Source organism: Orycteropus afer, unplaced genomic scaffold, assembly GCF_000298275.1.
Source record: "Orycteropus afer afer isolate SDZICR_OR568_19922 unplaced genomic scaffold, OryAfe1.0 scaffold00009, whole genome shotgun sequence".
Classification (NCBI taxonomy): Eukaryota; Metazoa; Chordata; class Mammalia; order Tubulidentata; family Orycteropodidae; genus Orycteropus; species Orycteropus afer.
This window is the reverse complement of record NW_006921596.1, coordinates 10,911,295-10,933,890: the sequence shown is the minus strand read 5'-3', so window position 1 is coordinate 10,933,890 and position 22,596 is coordinate 10,911,295. Positions and strand designations below refer to the sequence as shown.

The following is a 22,596-nucleotide window of genomic DNA, read 5'->3' as shown; positions in this document are numbered from 1 at the left end:
TGCTTAGACTCTACATGTAACGGTGTCATTGCTCTGTAGCCTACTATGCTCTGCCGACCTTGGGACTTACAATGGACTTAAGTTAATGGCCTGCTGTGTGGTTTGGTAATATCAGGACTGTGCCTTTTTACTTGTCAACCTTGGGGCTTCTCAGCCTCAGCAGCCAGCAGCTGTCTGAGTGAAGAAACGCCTCTAGCTCCAGTGGGCCGGGAGCAGGAGGCAGAGCTGAACCCCAAGGTTGACCGGCTTTCGCCCAGCCCCTAGAGCCTGGCACTTTGAACTTGGACTTAATGCCTCCAAATTGTAAGAATAAACTCCTGTTTGTTGAAGCCATCCCATTCGTGGTACATTTCTTGTCAGAGTGGCACTAGGTAACCACAACAGTAGGTCACCACCCTTACTGAACCCCAGCTTTACCCTCTGCAAAATGGACATAATTGATCCTCCTCTCAGAGTTGCAGGGAGGATGCCAAGCACAGGGTGCAGGCATGGGAATGGGTGCACAGCAGCTGCTCAATAGGGGTTATATCAATTATTTGTCCCCCAGAGCTTTGGGGACATATTCTAGGGATTCGGTGAGACAGACATCAGCCCAGTCCACTCTGGGAAGAGAAGGCAACCATTCTGCCCCACCCTGATGCTCAGCAGCAAACCTGCCTGCAAGAGAAGTGACAGGGGCCAGCAGATGTAGGAAGGCCAGGCAGGAGTAACCAAGAGACAGAGACAGCCTTGTCCTCGACCCAAGGCTATTTCCTGCACAGGCAGAGAACTTTCCATCTCCTTATGTAGGGCGACTTGCTTCTGCCAAGAAGCTTCCCCCTCACCAGGTATCACCAATCCTGAAATTCTACCATTAGAGAACTGTCTCATCAAGTCAAGCAACCCTCTTTTATTGGCTAAGTTCTCTTTGTTCAAGAGCTTCACAGAAACCTATAAACAGCAAACAATGATTCCACTCTTTAAATTCCCTAAAATCTAGCCTCTGAGCCTGTCTACATTCAGGAGGAGAAATAAGAATCAGGATAAGCCCAAAGCTGATTCCTTTGAGGTAGAGGTCAGACATACCTCCACTCTCCAACTTTTTCACCATTTCTGACATCAGGGCCCCCTCCACAGCATCCTCTACTTCTCTGCTAGGTTCAATAATTTGTTACAATGGCCATAGAGAACTCACAGACCACACTCACAATTATGTGGTTTATTAGGGAAGAAACAGGAACAACTCTGGAACACAATCAATTTGGAAATAACAGGATACAAAGCAGGAGACAAGATACAGTTCATTGATGAGGATGGCTTCCAACTGCAATGACTCTCAGCTCCTTCCTACCCAAGGCCCTTCTCTTGGCTGTGCCAGCCAGAGGCCTTTCGCTAGGCCTCTGTTCTGCTTGGGCAAGTGTTACAACTCTTTACCTCCACTGACAAGTACTCGGAGGCACCCCACTCTGTCAACAAGACAAAGGCTCTGGCTCTCTCTCTCCTCCCTGTTAGCTGCCAACCACCACTGAAGCTGTCAAGCTGGATCAATCACACTATCCCATTGCCTTGCCCACAAAACATGTGAACCAAGCCAAGCTAAGCCAAGCCAACCAGAGTCCTTCCCTGGGATTTTTCTGGATGAAGCTGACAGAGAAGAGGTCCTATTCCCATTTGGTCCAGAAACAACAAAAAGATGCTAGAAGCAGCTATTGGTGGACATATTTCTAGCCATATTAAATAATAATAATAATAAAAGATGGAGCCCAACTAACAGAGAGAAAAGACAGAGAAAAGAACAGCATCAATCTCTGGTTCCCACTTCCTGTCAGGCAAGCTTTATTCCTGTCCTTGCTGGATACGTGAACCAATCAATCCCTTTTAATTTACTTCAAATAATCCAAATTGTGTTTCTGTCACTTGCCAACAATAGGCTCCTGAAATATAAGGATTCCATGTCACCATTAGGGTTCAAGCTAAAGCAACAAATCCTCTTGGGAGACGTGGTCTGAGGTTCTAAATTCTTACTAAAGTAAAATGACTGATGTCAGCATTTATTTTCACAAATGGATTTTACTAAATACATCCTGCTCCATATTTTGTTATTATTGTTGTTTAATAATAAGGCCTGCACATAAGAATTTTTTTCAAGATTAAAATCCTTCAGGTCCCAAAGTGCTAGGTTTGCTCAATCCGGCTCCCTGTACAGGATACAGTAAGTATTGTTAAAGGGAAGAAACAGAAGCAAAGAAAAGGAAAGGAAGGGGGTAAATTAAAAACAAAAAAGAAAAATTAGAAAGGAAGACACGGAGGAACGCGTAGGGAAGGAGAGAAGGTAGAGAGAGAAGCAGTTGGAGAGAGGAAGAGACCGAGACAGAGAAGCGGAAGGCAGATGGTGCCTGGTTCAGAGGTTCTAGCCCCGCTCCCTGTCCGGACTCCGCCTCGAGCCCAGACTCCGCCCCAGACTCACAGGCTGCAGGGCCACCTCCGGCCTCCAGGGGCCGCCATGCGCAGCTCGCCACACCTTGCGCGCGTGGTGGGCTCTCTTTCCTACCTCTGCGCTGGCCGCTAGCCGACCTGCCGCCACTCTTGAGCTCCGGCTGTGTCTCGCGTGCGGTTTTCTCCTAAGAGGCTTCGCGCCGCTCGGCGCTCGCCGTCCCCCTGCCTCGCGGCGCGGGGTCTCGCGGGCCCCGCTCCCGCCCTCCGCTCGCCTGGCCCGGACCGGAAGCGGCGCCGCACGGCCTGGGCCTGGCGCGGGGGGCGGGAACCGGGGCCCGGTCGGACATGGGCAAGAAGCACAAGAAGCACAAGTCGGACAAACACCTCTACGAAGGTGGGGAGTGGTCTGGGCGGTGGGGCGGCAAGCCCGCGGCGGGCGCTGTAGGGTTTTGTTCTTTCGAAATTACTCTCGAGAGCCCTAGGTGAACCGGGGCTGCTGCTCACAAGGGCAGGCCGGGACTCCGACGGGGGCGCGGCCGACCAGAGGCCACGCAGACCCTTAGGGTCTGGAGTCGACCTCTGTCCTATCCAGCCCGGGGTGGGTCTCTTTATTGGGAGGTGTGGGACGGCCCGGGAGCGTTCGGGGCGGGCAGCCAGCCTCAGCCACTTCGCAAGTGTCCGTCATTCCACAGGTGCTTCATAGGGCGCCCACTGTGTGCCTGGGTCTTGGCGCCACCTCCCCTCCCTGCTCCCTAGTCACTCTGCATTAATTGTTAATAACACCGGGTGAAGCCCACCTTTAATTGGGGCCCGTTCCTTTTTGTTGAAGAGTATGTAGAGAAGCCCTTGAAGCTGGTGCTCAAAGTGGGAGGCAATGAAGTCACCGAACTCTCCACGGGCAGCTCGGGGCACGACTCAAGCCTCTTTGAAGACAAAAACGATCATGACAAACACAAGGACAGAAAGCGGAAGAAGAGAAAGAAAGGAGAGAAACAGGTTCCAGGGGAAGAAAAAGGAAGAAAACGAAGACGAGTGAAGGTAAGGTTGTTGGGTTACTTTCAGCTTTGCGAATGGTCCAGCCTCCAGCTACCAGTCTGACTTTTTCTGTGTGTCTGGAGACGCTGAAACTCCTGTCCAATCTGACTGGTTATGAGAAGTGGCAAGGTGGGGTAGAAACATGACTCATCTAAGAGCTTCAGCCTATCCTTATTATTTGTTCTGTTAGGCCGTTGTGCTCACACACCAGGTGAGTAAGTGGCTAGTTCTGATTTTCAGGAGCTGCTTCAAAGAATGCTTTTTCCACCTCAGCGGAGGAGATGTCACACTCAGGAAAGTCTGTGTTCCAGGTTTGTTAAAAATAGTAACTTCAAAAATTAGTGGGATCTGTTGGGAGTTCAAATTTGGGTCTGAACTAACCACTATAATGCCAAATAGATAGTGAACACTTTTCAACTTTTAAAATAAAGTTTTAGTCTGTGGAAGAAAAAATTTGATTAGAAACCTTTCAGGGATATAACACCAGTGTTGAAAATAAACATTTTCTTAACCATTTGCAGTTAACAGAAAAAAATAAGTAGTTGCCATTTTGGCTCACAAACTGAGCATAGCGACCCCTCCTTGGGTTTCCGAGGCGGTATTGCTACAGAAGTAGATTGCCCAGTCTTTCTTCTGAGCAGGGGCTGGTGAGTGTGAACCGCCAGCCTTCTGGTTAGTAGTCAGATGCCTTAGGCACTACGCCACCAGAGCTGCTTTTGTTTTGTTTTGTTTTCCTTCCAAGGGTAATCATATACATACCTGGAGTCATCAAGTACTTCTGCCCTCCTAGATTTAACCTGTCCCTAAGTGACTTACTGTATCAATTATTATATCTTGAAGGTAGGTTTTCCTTAGTTAGTCTTATCATTTTTGTTACGTTTATATATACAACAGAAGTGAGTTCCACGTGGTTGAACACAGTGGTAAGTCACCAAGTCTTAGGGATTCTTTCTTTAAGTTTGTTCCTCCCCTTTTTCTGTAGTTTTATTCAAGCAGAGAAGTGAACAAAATGAAAAAGAAAAAAAAATTTTCTCACCCCAGACTTTCATACAGTCTTCCTGTCCAGAGGTAACTAGTTTTTGTTTTGTTTAGTTTTAAATTAATTTTTGTTAGTAGTAAAGTCATTCACAAACATTATTTTAACATAAAAGCAGCCTCTGACCCTGGAGTTCTACTACAGACTTTTCAGCTTTATGTTTTGATACTTGCCTCCATTTCTAAATACAGGTTTATATTGCTGTTTTGGGCTTTATCAGTTTTATCTTCTACATCATGTTGTAGATGAGAATTTAAATTGGCATTCTTATACTGCTACACAGGAGCTCTGGTAGCGTAGCGCGTAAGGCACTGACTGCTAATCAGAAGGCTGCCTGTTTAAGCCCACCCGCCACTCCTTGGAAGGAAGGTTGGGCAATCTACTTCTGTAGTGATAACTGCCTCGGAACGCAAGGAGGGGTCGCTGAGAGTCTGGTCCAACTCGGCGGCACATAACAGCATACTGCTTCACATCCCCAATTTCCTTTTCTCTGTTGCCCCACTGTGGATACATCACAATTGGTTAAATCAACACGTAGTGTTGTTTTTAAATTACTGTTCACTGTGGAATAGTAATTAAAGGGACAAACAAAAGGGAGCTCTGGTGGCAAAGTGGTTAAAGCAAAAGCATTAAGCTGTTAACTGGATGGTTAGTGGTTCAAACCCACCAGTTGCTCCACGGGAGAAAGATAAGGCAGTCTGCTTCTGAAAGGTTTATAGCCTTGGAAACTTTCTATGGCATTTCCACACTGTCCTGTAGGGTAGCTATGAGTTGGAGTGGACTTTGAGTTTGGTTTGGTTTTTGGTTGGCCACAAATAAAATAAACAAGTAGACATCTGATCTTGCCAATGAGTTAAGGTTAATTGCTTTCATTTGTTTAGTTATCGATTCCGATTCCCAAATTAACATTTATAAAACCCAGCTGAGTTTTGTTTTTCACAAGGGCAAACTCTTCCCTTTTTTTTTCTTTTTCTTTTAAAGATATACATCTGGTAGTTCTCTCTGTCCCCTTCTGTCTTTGGACTTATTACTTTCTAGGTGCCATGGGCTCTGCTTTGCCTACTTCTTGTATCTCAAGTCTTCTCTTTTTGTATTCACTCCCTTGTTACTGTGAACAGGGAGTGAGCTCTAGGAGCTTCCTAAGAAAGCATGCATCAGGTAGGCTTGTAAGTTCTTTGAAAAGCTTTATTTCATCCTTATGCCTAATTGATAATTTGTTTAAAAATGGAATAAAACCAAAAACCAAACTCACTGCTGTCGAGTCGATGTGATAGTGTATTGAAAACCATTTTCTCCCAGAATTTTGAAGATGGTGCTCTGTTGTCTTTTGGCTTCCAGATTTCCTATTGAGAAGTCTGTTGCTGGTCTCGTTCTCAGTCCTTTGGGATCTTGAGGCGCTAACATTTTCCAGTGAATACATTTGCCTTCAGTTTTCAAATGTTTGCTTGAAAATTATCTGTGATAATTTCCTTCGCTCTGTTCCTCTTCTCTCTTTCTGGAACCCCTGCCATTTAGATGCTGGACTCCTGGACCGATCTCATTTTCTCCCTCTTTGTTTTTTATGTTCTGTCTTCAAGGCGAGTTCCTGGATTTTATCCTCTTATTCTTGGTTGAATTTTATTTCAGATCTTGTATTTTTGATTTCCAGGAACTCTTGCTTGTTCTCTAATTGGTATTTTTTCATAGCATCTTGTTCTTGTTTTTGAATGTAATGTCTTGTATTTCTCTGAGGGTATTAATTGAAGGTCCTTTGCTTTTCTTTTTCTTCCTGTTTTGATGATTTCTTTTGCTCCCCACATTTCCCTCAAGTTCTTCAGTTTATTTGTTTTGTCTCTTTCTTTTATACTAATGCATTCTTTTGCTGTTTATTGACTCTTTTTAGTCTGTATTTAAACCTGTAGCACAAAAAAGCTGATTGACTTTTATGACCAGATAAACTTTATCTGCTGATGGACTTTATTGAACCTGAACATTTTGATGGGGAACCCCCAAATGTCTATACTTCACAGGTATTTTCTCTGGGCTTTTCATTTTCTCCAGAGAAAAATCCTTCCCTTCTGGGAGAAGATTGTTATGTGGCTGCTGGTGTTGCTAGAGTCGCCTGGGGGTGAGGGACTGCTGGAGATCTTACTATCCAACTCTCTGCTTTCATTCTAGCTTCTCTGTGCCTGTGACTGGTCTTTGGGTGTAGAGCCTGTATGGTTGCTTGTGTCTTCATGTTCTGTGCTTTCCAGAGTTCTAGGATTTGAACTCTTCTCACAGGGTCAGAAATAGCTTACTGTCTCTGTTCTGCAAACTCCTCCATCTTCCTCCCATATCCCAAGACCGTTGATACCTTTCATGCACCATTGTCTCTTATTTTCTTTGTTCCTGCCATCATCTTATTTAACTAGAAGTTGAAGTAACCACTTTTAACCACTACTAGTTTTAGTTCCGGCACTTACCACCTAACACCAACTGATACAGTCTTCACTTCTTGTTTTATCAATTATCTCATTGTTTTTAATGAGTGCATAGTATTTGGTTACATGAATGTATTGTTGTTGTTAACTGTTTTGTCGAGTTGGCCCCTGAAGTTCATTTTATTTAACATTACCTGTAAGTGTTATAAATAATGCTGGAAGATGCTTCTTTGTACACTTGAAAAGGATGTCTTTAGGAGCTCTGGTAGCATAGTGGCTAAGACACTTGCCTGCTAACCAGACGGCTGGCGGTTCAAACCCACCAGCCACTCCTCGGAAGGAAGGTTGGGCAATCCTACTTCCGTAGTGATACTGCCTCGAAAACCCAAGGAGGGGTCGCTATGAGTCGGGGCCGACTCGATGGCACATAACAACAACAACAACAACAAGGAGAGGTTCCTAGAAGTCCTCTGCATTCCAGCCATTCTGCACTTTCTTCAGTGTGACTCTAGTTATTACTAGCCAATGTTGCATTTTGATACCATTGCAAATCTAAATACTTTCTCATCCTCAATCTCATTTGCTCGGAAGGAAGGTTGGGCAATCTACTTCTGCAATACCACCTCAGAAACCCAAGGAGGGGTCACTATGAGTTGAAACTGACTCAGTGGCAGTGAGTTTGGTGTTTGTTTTTGTTTTTTGGTTTTAGTCTCGCTTGGACATAAAACCTTACAGAGTAGACCAGCTAGGTAGATGGTTGTCATTTTCACGATAGATAAAATAGAAGCAGGTGAAATTAATTTTCCTAAGGTTCTCCTCTGGGATCAGGGCTAGGGACCATGGAGCATTTTTAGATTCTCTAGGGTGTCACTGGTTCTGTAGAGGCTGTTTTGGCCATCCCCTTTTTCTAGGACAGACCTGGGACAGAGAGGGGTTTCTTTTTGCTAGTGCTTTCTACAGAGGGATATTTCAGAAAGAGGCCCTCCTCTGGCTGTGTTCTGGACTTTCAAGAACAGCACTTGCTTCATCTCTTCTTGGAGTCGGCTATATGACACCTGTTTACCTGGGAAGGTCTGGGTTGTGTATGGTTCTGAGGGCTGGTGATTGTCATCTCTCAGTTCTGTGCAGCAGGAAGGAAGAGGGTCATAAGGAAATACTTCTTACAGTATTTTCTAAAAGGCATTCATAACTTTTTGTACTTCATTAGCCAGAACTTAATCACATGGCCGCCCTAGCTGCTGGGAAGGCTAGATGATGATCCTCTTTTAGTTGGGGGTCAAGATCATAATGAACCCTACTGTAATTCAGGAATCTGTTACTTAGGAAGATAAGCAGAAGTATGCAGCAGTATCTGCCACACACAGCAGTATCTGCCACACAATTTAGCTGTTACTCTATAATGCTTTCCCCAGCTCTCCAAGGTGAAATGAGAAATACTTTCCCTGGACGCCTAGAATGCTGTACTCATACCTCTGTTAGGATGCACAGGCCATGAAGTTTATTTATCCCTTTGTGTCTGAATCCCCAGCCAGCTCTCTACTCCTATAGGGCAGGAACTATATCACCTAAACCTTGTATAGAATCTGGCATATTTAATAGGTGTCCAGTAAATGCTTAAATTTCCCTTCTATCAGGAGAGCAATGCTACTCATAGGCCCTTAGCCAAAATCCTTCTCTGGGAAAATCATCTCTGATTAAGAGGACCACCTCAAGAAGTATATGCATGGAACAGCAGAGTGGAAAAGAAGGGGAAGGTGTTCTGCAAGCCAGAGAAGCCCTAGCACCCCTGAGATGCTGAGTGTGGCTAGTGTCATACCAAACCAGTGGATGAGTTGTGTTTTGACAGAATTCCTATTTTGCATAATATGATTTGTTGTTGTTGTTAGGTGCCATCAAGTCAGTTCCAATGCATAGCGTCCCTGTGTATAACAGAATGAAACACTGCCTGGTTCTGTGCGATCCTCACAACTGTTGCTAAGTTTGAGCTCATTGTCGGAACCACTGTGTCAGTCCATCTCATTGAGGGTCTTCGTCTTTCTCACTAACCCTCTACTTTACCAAGTATGATGTCCTGCTCCATGGACTGGATAACATGTCCAAAGTAGGTGAGACAAAGGCTCGCCATCCTCACTTTTAAAGAGCATGCTGGCTGAACTTCTTCCAAGACAGATTTATTCGTTCTGGTAGTGTATGGTATATTCAGTATTATTCACCAACCCCCTAATTCAAAGACATCAGTTTTTCAGTTTTCCTTACTCATTGTCCAGCTTTCACATGCATTTGAGGCAATTGAAAATAATGTAGCTTGAGTCCCTTGTACCTTAGTCCTCAAGAGTGACAGCTTTGCTTTTTAACACTTTAAAGAGGTCTGTTGCAGCACATTTGCCTTATGCAATATGTTGTTTGGTTTCTTGACCGCTGCTTTCATGGGCATTGATTGTAGAGCCAAGTAAAATGAAATCCTTGACAATTTCAGTCTTTTCTCAGTTTATTATGGTATTGATTATTGATCCATTTGTGAGGATTTTTGTTTTCTTGATGTTGAGGTGTAACCCATACTGAAGACTGTAGTCTCTTATCTTCATCAGTATATGCAAATGTCTTGGCATGGACACATTAGTGCTTCCAGTGTTCATCTGTTTATTGAAACACCTCAGTTGGTATTCTGTCAAGTCCTAGATCCCTGTTTTTGGCCAATGCTTTCAGTGCAGCTTGGACTTCTTCCTTCAATACCGTTGGATCTTGAGCATATGCTACAGCCTGATATGACTGAACGTTGACCAATTCTTTTTGGCACAGTAACTCTGTATTCTTTCCATTTTTTGATGCTTCCTCTGTTGGTCAGTATTTTGCCCAAAGAATCCTCCAGTACTGCAACTGGAGGCTTGAATTTTTTCTTCAGTTCTTTCGGTATGAGAAATGGCAAGAGTACTCTTCCTTTTTGTTTTCTAACTCTTTGCACATTTTTTTTATAATACTTTGTCTTCTCAGGCCACTGTTTGAAATCTTCTGTTCAGCTCTCTTACTTCATCATTCCTTCCTTTCGCTTTAGCTAGTCAACGTACAAAAGCAAGTTTCAGAGCGTTTTCTGACATCCATTTTGCTCTTTCTTTTTAATGACCTTTTGCTTTCTACGTAATGAAAGCAAATGATGTCCTTCAACAACTTGTCTGGTCTTCAGTCATTAATGCTCAATGCATCAAATCATTTCTTGAGATGGTCTCTAAAAATTCAGTTGGGATATAATCAAGATTCTTTGGTTCTCATGGGCCTATTTTAATTTTCTTCGGTTTCAACTTGAACTTGCATATGAGCAGTTGATAGTCTGTTATGTAGTTGTCCCCTGGCCTTTTTCTTACTGATGGTATTGAGCTGCTCCTTTGTCTGTTTCCACAAATCAACATAGTTTATTTGATTTCTGTAAATCCCATCTGGCAAAGGCCACGTGTATAGTCTCCATTTATGTTGTTGAGAAAGGATACTTGCAATGAATAAGTCGTTGGTCTTGCAAAATTCTATTATTCAGTCTCTGTTGTTGTGTTATATATTAAAGGCGAGATGGACTATATGGAGTAGCCAAGCACTCTTGAGACCTAATCAAGCTTTAAGTCCTTTATTTCCGGAGTTGAGAGGTGGCTCATGCCAGAAAGGACTCTCGACCCAGAAGAGCAGCACAGGGTTTATAAAGACAAAACCCACAAGCGGGCGGGATGTAATATTGAGTATCTCTTTTCTATCCTTTGCAAGCAATCTTTTACAGAAGCAGAAAGCAATGTTAAACTTAATTTAGCAAGTAACACCTGTAAAGAAACTCCTTGGCATTGTGGTTAGGCTTCATCTGCTCTGGGTGCTTCAACTAGGACTCAGCCTTTGTAAGCAGACTTTTACAAAAGCTGGAAATGCATTATGCTTGCTCTATCAAGTCACACCTATAGGCAGTACTTAGCATCGTGGTCTGTCTCTGGTTGGCATAGGGGCTTAACTAAGTCTCCATGTTCTGCCAGAACGGATTGGGTGGTCTAGGCCTGCAGCCTTTCAGTTGAAACAGGATAGGGTGGTCTAGACCTGTAGTTTAAGGAAAAGAAACTTTATGGGGGTATCAGCATGTCAAGATGGAGTCAGTCAGCTATCTGGCTCATCACAGTTGTCATTTCTATGAACCAGGGACATACCTTCCAGCTACAAAACTGCTGCTTTGTTTCCAGCTTTTGCATTCCAGTCCCCAGTAATTATCAGTGCATCTTGATTGCATGTTTGATCAATTTCAGACTGCAGAACTTGGTAAAAATCTTCAATTTCTATAATATGATTATAGCCATTCATTCCTCGTCTCGTTAGTAACCTACCTCATAATTCCTTTGCTTTCTCAGCCATTCTGTGCCTCAGTTAACTCAGCAGTAAAATGAGATAATAATACCTACTTCATGGAGTTACTTGTAAGGATTAAACAAATAAAGAAAGAACTCTGAATAATGTCTGGTATATAGTAAACTCTCAAATGTTAGATTTTATGAATATATATCCTCCTTGGAAAAAATCCTGGCACTGCAGTGGTTAAGTGCTCAGCTGCCAACTGAAAGGGCAGCAGTTTGAACCCGCAATAGTAATGCTTTTGATTTTAAAAAATGACTACTGTCTTTCTCATTTTACTCTGATAATATTTCTGCCAGTGGGACCTAGTTTAACTTCTTTGAGCATCTAAACCTGAAGCTGATTTGCAAAACTATGAAGACATAATTTGGGTTTGGGTTCTGAGCCCACTGCCATCGAGTCAGATCTGACTCATAGTGACCTGACCTCTCCTTGGGTTTCTGAAGTGGTATCACTACGGAAGTAGAGTGCCCAACCTTCCTTCTAAAGAGTGGCTGGTGGGTTTGAACCGCCAGCCTTCTGGTTAGCTGTCAAATGCCTTAGGCAGTGTGCCACCAGAGCTCATATAATTTGGGTTAGGACTATGCTTTTCAGAAGAACAGTTTGAATTTCAGCAAAGGAATTTAGCCTTCTTGTGAGCTGTTTCAATGTAAACCTTTTCAGTAGGTAGTCTTAACACAGTCTCTACCCTCTTTAGTATTTTTTAGGTACTGTTATGTGATTAATATTACTAAGGCTCAGCCCTTATTATTCCTCCACTCAGAAACTTTTTAACTCCCTACCACATAAATATTTAAGCTCACATTCCTAGTCTGCCATCTCAACTGCTTTTCAGATCTTATCCTGTATCCCCCTACATGTCTTCTGTGCTAAAAACAGGAACCACTTTATGTTGCCTATACACATCCTGACACTTACCTCCATGCTATTGTTTTTAATCCTCCACTTGGTATGCAAACTTCCTTACATCAGATCTGTGTTGTGGCATAGTGTTCTGCTCAGGGGTCAGCTTCTAAAGTGAGCACATTAAGTGAAAATCAGGTTGTCAGATCACCTTTGAAAATAGCTTAAATAGTATATAAAGTACAATACTTAGGGTCTTTATACATATCCTTTCCAGTAAAATGTAAATAGTATAATATATGAAAAGAGTATTTTTACTGTAGTACTTGTAAAGGCATTGTTTCCCTCAGAGCATATAGTTGACCACATGTTCATTGAACATAGAGTGTGATATCCTTGTATTCTGATTTCTAAAACCTGGTTCAAATGCTGCTACTCCAGCTCCCAGTAATCTCAGGAGCCTCAGAACTAGGACTTTGCCTCTAACTTTATTCTTCTACATACTGTGAAGAGAGTAGAGATCTGATGTCCATTTTAACATTTTTAAGACTAAAAACTTATTAAAGGCAAGATTTGAATTCTTATCTGGAACTGACTGTTAACTTGGGCAAGGTATTTAATCTTGGTTTTCTCATCTAGAAAGTAGAAATGGTAGTATCAGACTCACAGGATTACAGTAAGAAGGTAAGTGACTTAACCTACATCAAGTACTTAGCACAGAACCTAGCATATAATATATGCTTAATAAATAGCAATTGGTATTTATAAAATGTATGTATAGTTTTTTATTGATCATGATGGAGCTATGTGGTTATGGTATTTCACTTTAAATGAGTTCTCTAATTCTTATAGATTGGTAGTTAAGATTGTGAGTCAGCTTGGCTGGGTTTGAGTGGCTGGGCAGCTGGATGTAGTTATTCCCCATGGTGAGATTATAATCACCTCCATAGTGGACACTGCTGTGAGCAGCTAAAGTAGTTGTCTTCAGGGTGTGGGCTGCTTCCAGTATATAAGAAGCTTTGAGAAAGTTCTTGTAATTTTGGCACATCTGGACCCTGAATCGGGCTGAGTCTTGGCCTTTTGTATTGCCTGCCAGTCGTGGGATTGTTCCTGCACTTGAACCAGTGGTCTGCTGTATGCCTGTTGATCTTGAAACTGTGCCATTTTACCTGTTGATCTTGGGTCTGTCAGCCTCAGCAGTCAGCAGCTACGTGAGTCAGAAAAAAGCCTCTGGTTCCAGTGGGCATGGAACAGGAGGCAGAGCTGAAAGCCAAGGCCGAGGAGCCTTCACCCAGCCCCTAGAGCCAGCACTCAAAATTTGGACTTCTGGCCTCTTAAACTGTAAGAGAATAAATTCCTGTTTGTGAAAGCTGTCCACTTGTGGTATTCCTGTACAGCAGCACTAGAGAACCAAGACACATATATCATCATTTTATCAGCCTAATAGCCACAGTGTTTTTACCTGTGGCACCATAGAAGCCACACCAAACTCATTACCATTGAGTTGATTCCAACTCATAGCAACCCCCATTGGGTTTCTGAGGCAGTAAATCTCTAGAGTAGATTGCCCCATCTTCCTTCTGTGGAGCAGCTGGTAGGTTTGAACCACCAACCTTCTGGTTAGCAGTCAAATGCCTTAGGCACTGCACCACCAGATCTCCTTGTTGCACTGTTTTACTTAATTGTCATCTTGTGCATATTACTAGATCAAATGGTATGAGCATTTTTTAATGAGCAGTTTTATTTTTTGTGTTACGTGGGAATGGGTAGCTTGAAAACATAAGGCTTTAGAAAAGGGCAGTGTTATGTAGTAAGGGTGATACCACCACACAAATTGCTTGCCAAATGGTTTGTATTCAGGTGTTTAGGAAGAAATAATTTAAGCCAACACACTTTCGTAGGGGTGGTTTCTACATCATGTCTGCTTGAAACCAGCGCCTGTTGTACTCAGTGCTCTGGTTGGTATTAAATACCACTGCTCTTCAGGAAGAGATACTGTTGATCCTGTTTGCTGGGGCATTGTGAACTCATATAGTCAGCACCTTACTACTCAGAAGAAGAAACTCATTTAAAACACCTTTTAAAAAATTTTTACCCCTGAAACTATTGCCCTGAGATAATCTTTAAACCTTAAACCAAAAATATTCCTTGAAGTCATCTTAAAATTGAAAGATTAGATAGGCAGCTTAGGGGGCAGTGAGTTTACGTTAATGAGGAACAGCTCCGGAAAGGAGGGTGAGAACGGTTGCACAACTCAAAGCATGTAATCAGTGTCACTAAATAGTACGTGTAGAAACTTGGATTGCTGTGTATATGCTCAACATCAACAATTTGCGTGCACTTGAAATCAAGTACATTAAAGAGCTATATACCTTTAGCGGTAGCCTTAAGTTATGTAGCACCAAGCCATTGTGAATAAGGACAGATGATTCAACTTAGGGCAAAAATGAAGTGCAGTTTCAAAGTAATAAAACTGATATTTTAGGTTGCTTCAGAAGTCAACTGTTAGACGGGAGTTCTGAAATCGTTTTGCATATTGAAAGCATTGTTAGAATACATGTGTAGCCTCCAAAAGTAGTCAGTCTGAAGGAAAGTACTTATTATTAATAATATCACTAAGAACTTTAGCTATTAATCCATATGCTTTGATGCTGTCTCATGTAATTATTTCTGTGGCTACTTATTTAGCAATCATAATATGCTAGGCATTGTTGAGCTTGGGGGTGGTGGTTGTTCTTATGTGCCTTGAACAAGACATGGGCCCTTGCCTATAAAGAATTTCAGCAAAAGAGGCAATGAGTGTTTCAATATTAATAATATGAGGAAAGATTTCTTTCAAAAGTATTCACACATTACTAAAATAACTTGCTGTCAATGTCACAGAGAAATTTCAGCAAAACCAGAATCTAATCTGAAAAAAGTTGAATGCGTTTGTGCTTAGGGAAATAGCTACTGTTCCTTCGTCCTGCCCCAGACCTTCTTGCACACAGCATGTTTCCTCTACCTGGAATGCTGTTCCCAGCCACATTTCCAGCCTGGCCAAATTTACTGTCCTTCAGATCTCAGCCTACATGTTACTTCACTAAGCCTTCTCTCACTTCCTCATTCATTCATTCATTTATTCATTCTTGCTTAAAGGTTTTTCTACATGGCCTTTGATATTCACAGTAAAACCTCTCACACTTACTTGGATATTTTCTGCTCCTCCAGGTTGTTCCTTTCTATGTAAGGTATATATCACTAAAGTCAATGAGAGAGGGAAAGGCCCTCAACAAGACGGATTGACACAGTGGCCACAGCAGTGGGCTCAGGTATAGCCGGGATCGTGAGGCTGGTGCAGGACCGGGCAGCATTTTGTTCTGTTGTAATAAGGTCGCTGTGAGTCAGAGACAACTCAATGGCACCTAACAACATCATCACTAAAGTATATAATGTGCATTTATTACCCGAAGTAAATTCCCCCAGCAGTTAGTTTCTCCTTAAAATCTGTTTTTTGGGGTAGTGTTTTTTGGATTTTTTCTAGTTGTTTAATATCATCTCTGCTGTTAAGCTACACTGTGAGCATTATAAGGGCAGGCCCTTGTATGTGTTAACCAACCCCTTTACATCCACAGGTGAGTCTCATTTATTAATTGACTGCCTGATTCCTGAGTATATGCTAGATACAGCACTACAATTTCACATACTCTATCTTATTTAATCCTCAAGGTAATCCTCTGGGTATGCAATGTGGTCTCTTTCAGACTTCAGAAAATTATGTAACTTATCTATGATCTCACAGCTCGTAAGTGGCAAAGCCAGAATTTGAATCTATTGTATAAACTAGCTATAAATCCTTCTTGGCTACCTGAAGGTTAAATGGCACTAGTGTTTTTGTTTGGTTTTCTATATATAATTTAGAAAGCGTACTATTAGTCTGAACTCTATTAACTTGTAGTTGTACATATGTGTATTGTTGTTGTTGTTATGTACCGTCGAGTCAAACCCAACTCATAGCGACCCCTCCTTGAGTTTCCGAGGCAGTATCTTGGGCAATCCTACTTCCGTAGTGATACTGCCTCGGAAACCTAAGGAGGGGTCGCTATGAGTCGGGGCCGACTCGATGGCAAATAACAACAACAATCACTACGGAAGTAGGATTGCCCACCCTTCCTTCCGAGGAGTGGCTGGTGGGTTTGAACCGCCAGCCGTCTGGTTAGCAGGCAAGTGTCTTAGCCACTATGCTACCAGAGCTCCCATATGTGTATTAGTAAGTGACATTTATAATAGGATTCTATAATAGACAGCTGACTCTTGAACAACCCAAGGTTTAGGGGTGCTGACCCCCTGCACAATTGAAAATCTACATATGACTTTGACTCCCCTAAAACGTAACTCCTAATACCCTACTGTTGACTAGAATCCTTACCAATAAATAGTCAATTAACATAGTTGTTGTACATTTCAGATTTTCACACAAAAACCCTCACACACATACATAGCAGACAAGTTTATTAACTGTATGGTATGATGATGATTTACTGTTCCTTAAGTGGAAGTGAATCGTCACAGAGGTCTTCATCTTTGTTGTCTTCACAGTATAAATAAGGGAAGGAGGAGGAGGAGGAAAAGGAGAGGTTGGTCCTGCTATCCAAGTGGTGGAGGAAGTGGAAGGGGAGCCAGGGGAGGCAAACACTTGGTGTAACTTTATGGAGATAAATCATAATTTCTGTCAGATCTTTTTTGCTTTTTCAATTCTCTAAAAATGTTTCTATATAGTACCAATCCTTCTTACACTGTTTGCTTTAGTGTCAGTGCCGACATAGAAGGATCTATGTCGTAAAAGAAGTCAAAATACAGTCTTTTTTTTTTTTTTTTTTTTTTTTTAGGATTTGGGTGAAGATTTACAGAGTAAATTCACTTTTCATACAGCAGTTCACATATACTTTGTCTCATGTCATTGACCAAAATTTACAATGCAGCAGCTCCCCTCCCACTTCCTCCCCATAGTTACCTCCTCCCAGTGTCCATCCCTTCATACTCTTCGAGAGGCCCATTGTCTGCCAACCCTGTATATGATCTTGGATACACTCTCCATTTAGACATACATAGTTGTTTAGCTTATTCACCCATCTATCCGTCCCTATACCCATGTTTGCTTTCATTGACAACTCAGTATTATATTTACAAAGGGGTTCATATTTGTTGTTTGTACTGCCCATGTAACTGTCTCGGTGTCTTTCTCATCCTCAATGCTGCCATATTGGTCACTCCCATTTAGTACGTTGCCCTTCTCTTCACCCAAATCAATATTTATCTCTATCTATCTAACAGCATTCCCTCCCCTTCCCTCCCACCCCTGGTAACCAACAAAGAAAATGTCCTCCAATATATAAACCTTTCCTTAACTTTCACAATAACGGACTAATACAATATTTGTCCTTTTGTGACTGACTTATTTCGCTCAGCATAATGTCCTCCAAGTTCATCCACGTTATGCGGTGTTTTGCAGATTCTACATTATTCTTTAGCGTTGCATAGTATTCCATTGTGTGAATGTACCAAAGTTTGGTTATCCATTCCTCAGTTGTTGGACATCTAGGTTGTTTCCAAGTTTTGGCTATTGTAAATAGTGCTGCGATGAACATCGGCGTGCATATATCTGTTCTTGTTATGGCTCTCACTTCTTTAGGGTATATACCTAGTAATGGGATGGCTGGGTCAAATGGTATTTGTATTTCCAACTTTTGAAGGAATCGCCATACTGCTTTCCACAATGGTTGTACCATTTTACAGTCCCACCAGCAGTGTATGAGAGTCCCAATCTCTCCACAACCTCGCCAGCATTTGTTATTTTCTGTCTTGTTGAACTTTGCTACTAGTGCTGGAGCAAGATGGTATCTCATTGTTGTTTTGATTTGCATCTCTCTAATAGCTAATGATCGTGAGCATTTCTTCATATGTTTGTTGGCCGCTTGAATATCGTCCTTGGTGAAGTGTCTATTCATGTCTTCTGCCCATTTTTTAATTGGATTGTTTGTCTTTTTGTTATTGAGGTGTTGGAGTGTTCTATAAATTCTAGAGATAAGTCCCTTGTCAGATATGTTATTACCAAATACAAAATACAGTCTTGAATAACGGAACCCTGCTGCCAGATTGGCTAATGACCATTTGTTTTCTGGCGCTGCTGCTGCTGCTGCTTCTACGTTGTCTTTCTTATCATCTGGCACTGGCACTCTGTCAGGTTGTCTCCTATTAATTCCTCCGTTGTGGTGTCTATTAGTTCTTCAGTTTTTCCAAGATCCATGTGTTTAAAAAAGGCCACATATAAGTGGTCCCGTGCAGTTTGAACCCATGTTATTCAAGGGTCAACTATATTCTCGGTCATTAAAAAGGGAAAAAATTGGAATCAGACTTTTAGGTCGAGAGAGAACCCATAACGAAGCCTCTTGTTTTCTAGATGAAAAAACAATGGGATGACGGGTAAACTAGAATCTAGGGCTGCTTCTTCCCAGTCTGGCAGTAACATGTTACAACATCTCCATTCAGTTTAGGAGAGTTTCCAAGTAGGTTTTTTATATTCCTTTTCTCTGGTGGTGTAGTGCCTAAGGCATTTGACTGCTAATAGGAAGGCTGGCAGTTCAAACCCACCAGCCATTCCTCGGAAGGATGATTGGGCAATCTACTGCCATAGAGATGTTGTTGTTGTTATTGTTGTTGTTGTTATGTGCCATCAAGTCGGTCGTGACTCTAACAACCCCTCCTTGGGTTTCTGAGGCAGTATCACTACAGAAGTAGATACTGCTTCGGAAACCCAAGGAGGGTCGCTATGAGTCAGAACCGACTCCACAGTGTTGAGTTTGGTTTTTGGTTTTTCTCTTTTGGACTTCCTAGACTAGAAGGCTTTTCTTTTGCCATACAGAATAATAGTGGTAACTAGGTAAATTTACTAGGTAGGTGTATGTCTTAGTTATCTAGTGCTGCTATAACAGAAACATCATAACTTGGTGGCTTTAGCATTTATTTTCTCAAAATGTAGAAGGCTGGAAGTCTGTATTGAGGGTGCCAGCTCTAGGGGAAGGCTTGCTTGCTTTGTCTAGTCTGGGGGAAGGTCCTTGTCTCTTTTCAGCGTTTGTACTTTCGTGACCATGTGGCATGGCATCTATCCTCCCCCATCTCTTTAGCTGCTTGCTTTATTTGCTTTTATGTCTCAAAAAAGATTGACTTAAGACACGCCCTACAGTTATACTACCTCATTAAGATAATAAAGAAAAAACAATTCCAAATGGGATTATAACCACAGGTATAGAGATTAGAATTTACAACACGCATTTTTTGGGGAGGCAGGCACAGTTCAATCCGTAATAGGGTAGCTGAAAGACATTATACTTTCCTTTGATATTTTTTGAATTTTTCTATTTTATGACTTCATTTGACCTCAGTGACTTTGTAAAATGAAATCAACAGTCAAATCTCCACCTTGCTGGGGATAAAGAGTCCTGGTGAGGGTAAACAAGTTGCCTAAGGTTACAGAATATGTTAAGATGAAGTTGAGAACACTTGACCAAGGATCTGCAAACTATGGCCGGTGCAATCTGTTTTTGTAAATAAGGTATATTGGAACACAGCCACACCCATTTATTTACGTACTGTCTATAGCTACTTTCACACTACAACAGCAAAGTTGAGTAGTTGTGACAGGCCTTATGGGCACAAAATCTGAAATACTTACTCTGGCCTTTTACAAACAAAGTTTGTTGATCCCTTCTCTAGGTTTCTGTCACTGACTGTAGGGCCCTAGTTCTTTCCGCTTTGAGAGAAATGCTTTCTGCTTTTTCAAGCTGCCCTGTCTTCATGTTTCACATTTAATAGACAGGATCTGTATATCTCTGGGTTTTTTTCCCATAGATGTTCTAAACCTGCCAGCCTTCAAAAGATTCATGCTACTTTTTCTGGGCAAAAGATACCAAATTTTCCAAAGTAAAATTAAATTACCACTATGGAACATGTCATGAAGTCATAAAAGACAGACACCAAACAAAGAATCCACACTAAGGGTAATGGATCCGGTGTATGCCGAGTGTACACTTCATAACATTATTTTCTGGAGCTTTTGAACCAATCACATATCTTTGTGTTAGGTGCTTTGGACTCTGAGAATAAAGTGCCAATATTACTTGCAAACTTGTTGCAGACACTCTTTCTCAGGCACTGCCCCATTGGCTCTGGTAGCGTAGTGGCTAAGGCACTTGGCTGCCACCAGCCACTCCTCAGAAGGAAGGTTGGGCAATCTACTTCCATAGTGATACCACCTCGGAAACCCAAGGAGGCGTCGCTATGAGTCGGGTCCAACTCGATGGCAAACAACAGAACCACCCCGTTGGCAGTTGTGGGGGTAGGGCCCAGCCATCTGTGTTTTAGCAAGACCTTCAGGTAATTCTGACACACACTGAAGCTTGAGAACCATAATAAGACTTGAGAAATTGCATTTCTAAGAAATTCTAAAAGAATGCTTGTCGGGAACCACACTTTGAGACCTTACCACTCTAGATGCTAGAACAAGAAAGTAGGACATAGGCCAAGAAAATAGTTTTTTGAGTTGATAGGATCCTATTGAGACTCTTAAAACTCAGATAGTTTGACTCTTGAGCTTAAAATGGACAGATGCTTTTGGCCAATTTTACTTAAAAATTTAATTTTTAAAAATACTGACTAGAGAATAATAAACCACCACCTGCACACCAGCTATCCAACTTGAGCATCTCAACATTTTCCTTTTTGCTTGTTTTTATTTTTCTTTTAAAGAAATGAGAGCACAGATACAGATGAAGGATCCTGTATACCCTTTCAGGATCCCGTTCTTCCATTTCTTCCTAGAGAGCCACCATCCTGAATTCGATGTGCATCACACACATACTTTTTTTTAATAATTTTACTGCTTAGATACATATTTGTAAATAATACAGATTTGTACATTTGTCCACTTCACATAACTGCTTGTAGCACACGTTTATTCTACTTTTTTCCCCAAGACATTTCTGAATATTATGTTGATATAACTTTAGCTTATGTATTTTACCTGTTATGTAAATATACCATAATTTATTAATTTATTATCCTTTCAGTAGGCCTTATGTTGTTCCTAAGTTTTTACTGTTTAAAACAGTGCTGCAGTAGATATTCTTGTACATATATATTGTGAGAAAGGAAGTTTCTCTAGGATACATGCCCAGGCAAGGAGTAGCTGAGAAGTAAGGTCAAGTTGGCTCCTATGTATAGGAGAACAAAGCATGTCCAGTCTTCTCCCACCCTCATTGAAATAGGACTAAACGTGGGTCCCTGCCCAGTGCGCAGTCAGGCCAAAACAGTTTACACACCAAGTGATTAAGAGGAGAGAAATTTATTTATTGCAAAGCAGCAGTGCAAGGAGTAGGGGTACCCATACCCAGATCTGACTCCCTGAAACTCCATTCAATTACAGTTTTGTAGGTTTCAGAAGAGAGGGTTATGCATATTCATAAAAATGTCAGTAATTTGGGTGTGAGATGGTTGACAGTTGGCTGATAATTCCTTCGCCTCAGTTTAAACAGACAGTAGCGTTTTGAGCCAGTGCGCTTGCATACTGAATGAGTCACACCAGCTTCCTGTCGTCAGCTAATCAGCTTAGGCAGAGGGGAGAGTGTTAGTTCCTAGTAACTTTGTTCCTCTCTGTCCCAGTGCACATGTCCATGGGCCAGAGTTAATTTTCAAGTTGTTTTCTAAGACACATTAACGCGTTTATTACCTGTGCCTAAGGAAATAGCAGAAAAGAATTTTTTTTTTTCCATTCAGTTATTAAGGAACTGAGCTTATTGTATTTACTCATCTGTCTCCAGCCAGAGTCCTAAGTGTTTACTCATCTGTCTCTAACCGGGGTCCAGGGTGGGGAAAAAGTTGAGGGTAATTAAGTTTACTTACTTATTCCCATCCGGGGTCCTGTCTGTTCTAATGATCTGCCTTAACCAGGGTGGAGGAAATAGTTTTGACTTTACTCGGTGTCATCATGATTGTTGGTATGTTTGAGCCCATTGTTGGGGCTGTTGTGTCAGTCTCTCTCTCTGAGGGTTTCCCTCATTTTTGCTGAGCCTCCACTTTACCAATAAAGTCCAGTAATTGGTCTTTGTCCTTGTCCAGTAATTGGTCTTTCCCACAGACGTGTCCAAAGTAAATGAGCCAGTCTCACCATCTTCATTTCTAAAGAGCGTTCTGGTTGTATTTTGTCTAAACTGATTTCTTCATTCTTTTGACCCATAGTATAGTTAATATTTTTCACCACCACCACAATTCAAATGTATAAATTCTTCTCTCTCCTTTTTTTATTGTTCAGCTTTTGCATGCATATGAGGCTTTTGAAAAGACCACAGCTTGGGTCAGGTGCACCTTAGTCATCAAAGTGACATCTTTGCTTTTTCAAATTTAAAGAGATCTTTCATAGCAGATTTGCAGTACAGTGTTTGATTTTTTTTTTTTTTTTTT

At 41.8% G+C, this 22,596-nt stretch overlaps 1 protein-coding gene across 1 annotated transcript in view; it reads left to right on the top strand.

Moving 5' to 3' along the window:
• The first annotated feature begins 2,760 nt into the window (after nt 1–2,760).
• Nucleotides 2,761–22,596, top strand: part of BRD7 (bromodomain containing 7) — a 57,799-nt gene continuing 37,963 nt past the window's right edge. Inside the window, exons 1-2 of the mRNA XM_007947905.1 lie at nt 2,761–2,809; nt 3,245–3,453. Coding sequence (XP_007946096.1) covers nt 2,761–2,809; nt 3,245–3,453 — 258 coding nt within the window. The remainder of the gene's footprint in view (nt 2,810–3,244; nt 3,454–22,596) is intronic.